The sequence below is a fragment of the Dendrobium catenatum genome, unplaced genomic scaffold, assembly GCF_001605985.2.
Source record: "Dendrobium catenatum unplaced genomic scaffold, ASM160598v2 fragScaff_scaffold_980, whole genome shotgun sequence".
NCBI classification, from domain to species: domain Eukaryota; kingdom Viridiplantae; phylum Streptophyta; class Magnoliopsida; order Asparagales; family Orchidaceae; genus Dendrobium; species Dendrobium catenatum.
In genome coordinates, this window is record NW_021319442.1 from 1,048,098 (window position 1) to 1,053,089 (window position 4,992).

The 4,992-nt window shown below is 35.2% G+C and overlaps 1 protein-coding gene across 1 annotated transcript; it reads right to left on the bottom strand.

The window, feature by feature from the left end:
* Positions 1 to 1,546: 1,546 nt before the first annotated feature.
* LOC110112564 (50S ribosomal protein L7/L12-like) lies at positions 1,547 to 2,799 on the bottom strand. Its single transcript, XM_020844830.2, has 2 exons — positions 2,053 to 2,799; positions 1,547 to 1,941 (listed from the first exon to the last, which is right to left on the bottom strand). The coding sequence occupies exon 1, from the start codon at positions 2,694 to 2,696 to the stop codon at positions 2,079 to 2,081; it is 618 nt and encodes a 205-aa protein (XP_020700489.1). The 5' UTR covers positions 2,697 to 2,799; the 3' UTR covers positions 1,547 to 1,941; positions 2,053 to 2,078.
* Positions 2,800 to 4,992: the final 2,193 nt, after the last annotated feature.

Here is a 4,992-nt window from a genome sequence, read left to right on the forward strand (position 1 = left end):
TGAAGAAAATCTATCTTAATCCAGAACTGAAGTTTTTTGGTGGAGATTATACCATAAAGCTATTCCAACTTTTCATTTCCTGGAATATAGAAGACTAAAGGAGGGAAGCTTATGTCCAAGAGGATGTATGGAAATTGAAGATATCAAGCATGTGACGGTGAGTTGTGATAAACTGATTCAAACTATAAAAATTTTGAATCAATGGGGCATTCAAATTCCTATTTTTCATAGCTATGCTGAGTTAATTTGTTGGTTGGAGTATAATGCTACCAAAAAAACATTTCTCACCGATGTGTATTGTACTTTGGTGTTTCTTTGTTGGAAGTCTAGAAATAGATTAATTCATGAGGATAGCAATTTAAATATTGCATCCAATGCTCGTGGTATGACTTCAATTTCTATTTCCAATAGAAATAAATCGGGCCTATGGGATGTTAATCAACCATCTCGGTTGTTTAAAAAGTCTTGGCATCCTCCACCAACCGATTGGATTAAAATCAACGTTGATGCTTCATTGTTATCTTCTTATAAAGCTGGAATGGGAGCTATTTGCCGAGAACATCAAGGAAGGTTTCTCTTTGCTTTTGGAAACAAAGGTATTCATTGGGATATTGCTCGTCTTGAATTGGATGCTATTTTCTCTTTACAAAGTATTATCAAGGATTGGATCACTCAATACAAAGGTATTATCATTGAAGGAGACAATGAAAATGTGATTAAAAGCATTCAAAACAATATCAACAAGAAGGGGTTGCATAAACCGGAGATTGATGTAAGGTTCTCTTCTTTTATCAAGGAAGTTAATCTTGTTATTTTCAATTATGTTAGTAGGGAGAGCAATAAGTTAGCGGACATGTGTGCTAACTATGCTATTAATGGGGATTTTGCTTGGGATGATCATAGTATGGAACATATTCCTCCTCCATTTTTTCTTTTATTAAAGGAGGAATGTGAAGTTTTTAGCTTGTATTAGGTTCTTTTCATTTTAATGTTAATGCTTCATGCATCTTTCAAAAAAAAATTAATCATTAATTTGAAGAATCATCTTAAATCATACCACACAATTCCAATCTTAGCGGTGAATTTATACTCCAATCATTGGAAATATTCAGAGGGTGCGCGTTTGATAAATACAGAAACATTAAGATAGACATTGCAATGCATTAACAAAGTTGCTACAAAAAAAAAAAAAAAAGAAACCGTAAACCTTCTGGCTTTTAATGATTTCAAAACAATACAGCGTGTAAAACTAGGCAGACATAAAATTCTGAGCAGAAGACTAGAATCTACCCCACCCAACTCTACTATCTTCAAGTCACCCTATAAATTAACTCTCATATCTTAGCTTATAAAAGAATAAGGAGATTATGTAAATTAACATGAAACAGGGAGGCATACATAATTTCCACCAAGCCAAGTTTGAAAGTACCAACAATACAATAAAATGTAAAATTCTATCAAATGAATTTAAAATGGCCTATCATAACAATATTATCCCTCAGTACTTGAAAGAATAAATTCAGCATGCAAAAGGCTCAAATCAAGGAGAATAACAACCTTCTAAAAAATAGGTAAAAGGAAAATTCTTTGGAAATTGTAAGCAAAAGAACATATACAAGCCCTATGGGATTTTCAATCATCTGATTTCCTCCAACACAGATGTTTCTTACCCAAATAGAAAATGTTGAAAGCTCATCAACCCACATAAAACCAAATGCCTGTGAGCCATCCCCAATGTTATTTTTATTAAAAAAATCTATCAGTTCTTAAAATTAAAGAGTGCCCCCTCAATGAACTGCTCCTTCTCAAACGATGAAGATTTTCTTCCCTGAAGTGAGAAAAAAAACCAGGATGCTGGATGACTGAAGCTTCACAAACAAACTTGTCGAAGGTAGCAAGAATTTAACTATAACTAATTTGGTGTTCTTACTTCAAATCTTACTGTAGATAAAACATATTAGAAAGGAGGGACTTAGCACTTAGATTCTAATTAACCGTCAACAAGAAATCATTAAACTCGTATATCACAACCAATATAAAAGGGTTGAATACCTTTGAACTCTCCTGATCCCACCTCGTCACAACATGATGACCTTAGCTCCCGCAGCTTTCATTTTCTCAATAATCTGTTCCGCCTCTTCCTTGGACACTCCACTCTTTATCACTGATGGACTCTTCTCCACTAATTCCTTGGCCTCCTTCAAACCTAAGTCCGTAAACGCCCTCACCTCCTTGATAACCTTGATCTTGGATGCCGCCTCAAAAGATTCCAGCTTTAGCTCAAATACCGTCTTCTCTGGCTTCTCTTCTTCCTTCACGGCAGCCTCAGCCCCCAAACCAGCAGAGACAGCACCAGGTAAAGTAGCGCCGGGCTTCATGACACCGATGACGGGAGGCTCACTCAAGGCCGCCTTCCGCATGAGGATGGAAGAGAGCTCAGCGACCTCTGCGAGTGTGAGGGAAGAAACCTCGTCAACAAGGCGCCATACGCGATCGGACGGCGGGGTGCGGTGCTCTGTGGGATCAAAATTGGAGGGATTGTAATCGGCTGGGAGCTTTCTCTGGTCGATCATCTCAAGCTCCTCTGCCCCGGAATCGTAAATCTTCGCCGGCAGGGAATAGCACCGAAGTTGGGAAATTGATGACGGGCTCCGCGAAATGAGGCGGTGCCCCGCCAATCTCAGGAGTGAGGCCATTTCTTCTCTTAGCCACGGTGACAACGCTAGGTTTAGGGCTTTGACGTTTGAGATAGCATCGATGCAGCGAAGGACAGGGAGAGCTGACGGCTAAGTAGCGGAACCTTTGTGCAATACATATCTAACAATATATTTAAGAAAATTATTTCTAAATTATTTTTTTTTATCAAAATGCTCCTAACGAGAGAAAATTATTATGTCCGGTGATCGGATTCATCCGGACATCAATCCAACGTGCCACATCACCCAAATACACCTGGGTCCAGTGTATTTTGGTGACGTGACACGTCTATATTGGGTGTCCGAACATCCAGTTACCGGACATAATAATTCGTCGCTAACAAGACAAGATTCATTTGGGACAAAAATTAAACTTTAAAAAAAAATTGGAAAGAGATCCCGAACCAAGTCATAATCTCCTAAATAAATAATTTGCAAAATTTAAGAAACATGGTCTTATTTTTTTATAGTTTTTTTTTTTTTTAGATGTTGAGTTTATTTAAGTCAAATTTAATCAATTCTTTTCTTAGTTAATTAAGATTATAATATTTTTAATTTTAATATAATTTTTAGAGAATTTATTGTGAAGAGAAATTAGGTAATTCTACCATCATATCGACAAGCTGATAGTGAATGAATATAACTAGCCCATCTAACATACAATGATATTGGCTAGGAAATAGTTTCAACATTTTAAGTAAGGGTGTAAGTGAGCTAGCTTGAACTCAGCTAGTTAACGAGCTTATTGAGCTACAAATTTGAGTTCAAGCTTAAATTATGGAGAAATTATTCTAAGTGATTACAGGATGACGTCTAGAGGCAAATCAGGATATGCTACATCACTTTTTAGATGTGTACTAGTGTTTTGAACCACTGCATACTAGGTGACATGACGAATTCTGTTTAATTTCCCTAAATTATGGCTCGTATATTATACTAGCTTGAGTACAAACTCGGCTTAGCTCATTGGCTCTTTGGCTTGTCAATAATGGCGAACCCAAAAATTTCTTATAGGGGAACCAACTTAATTTTTTAAAAACATCCCTCAACTTTTTCATCCTTTCTTGGGATTGGCATTACCAATTTTAAAATATCTTTTTGTTGAATTTATTATTTTTAGAAGGCAAAATATTAAATATAAGATGAAAAATATTTATAATTTATAGCATATACTCCTCACATTCTGAAAAATATAAATAATAACTTCATTATTAATGCAATCTAATGTTTCTTTCCTAATATAAGTGGCTAAAGTGTCATTCATCCACTGATCTCCTGTGGTCGCAACGTGTAACACTAATCACAATTTTAATAAACTAAAAACAAGGGGATATAAAGTATCTATCAATTATCTCTGTAAAATTACAAACTTATTGTCACAACCTGACCTGATATGACTAGATATCACGAGGTCATATAATGCTTGATTATGACAAGCTTGACCCCAAGATCTGATTGGAGATGTACTTAAATAAAATATTCTAATTTATATACAACATAGAGTCACTATTGAATACAATATAAAGTGGAAGACTACTAAATCTAAAAAAATGATTTTCTATATATCATCCAAAAATACATCTACAATAGCGCTTGGCAATAACCAACAAAACAAATAAAGGCCAATCTTGCAAAAATCAACTAACAAAAATATACTTATAGCACAAATTAGAGCCCAATATCCACAATTACTCAGCTTGCACCTTACCCTTCCCCTGGCCTGAAAAAATGGAAGCAGAAGTAGGATTGAGCCAACACAGCTCAATAAGCTATTGAAGACTAAAGCATAAATTAATAACTAAAACCAAAGGAAAAATTTAAATATTATGCTGTAAAATAAACTAAAGAATTGTACAAAAAAATAAAACTAAAAGTGAAGAAGAAGCTTAAACTAAACTTCATATAAGCATTTAAATAATTTTGAAAGCTGTATTAAAACCAAATGAATTATAAACAGATAATAATTTTATCAGAATGGATCTCAGCCCAAATTTTCTATTAACAAAGATATATATATATTACTTTGTTAACAAAATCCAATGTTGGTAGCCCGCAAGCCGAGACATAATAGAATCCCACCTTATTAGCTTTCAAGCCCCGACATAATAAAATCCCACCTCAGTCTATTGCTGGTGCCTGCATAATAGAATCTCATCTTGATAACCCATAGGACCCAATATAATTGAATCATACTTTAGTTACTCACTAACGTCGGCATAACATAATCACACCTTGGTCGCCCACTAGTGCCAATATATCTAAATCGTATGTAGGTCGTCCACTAGTGTCAGCTTAA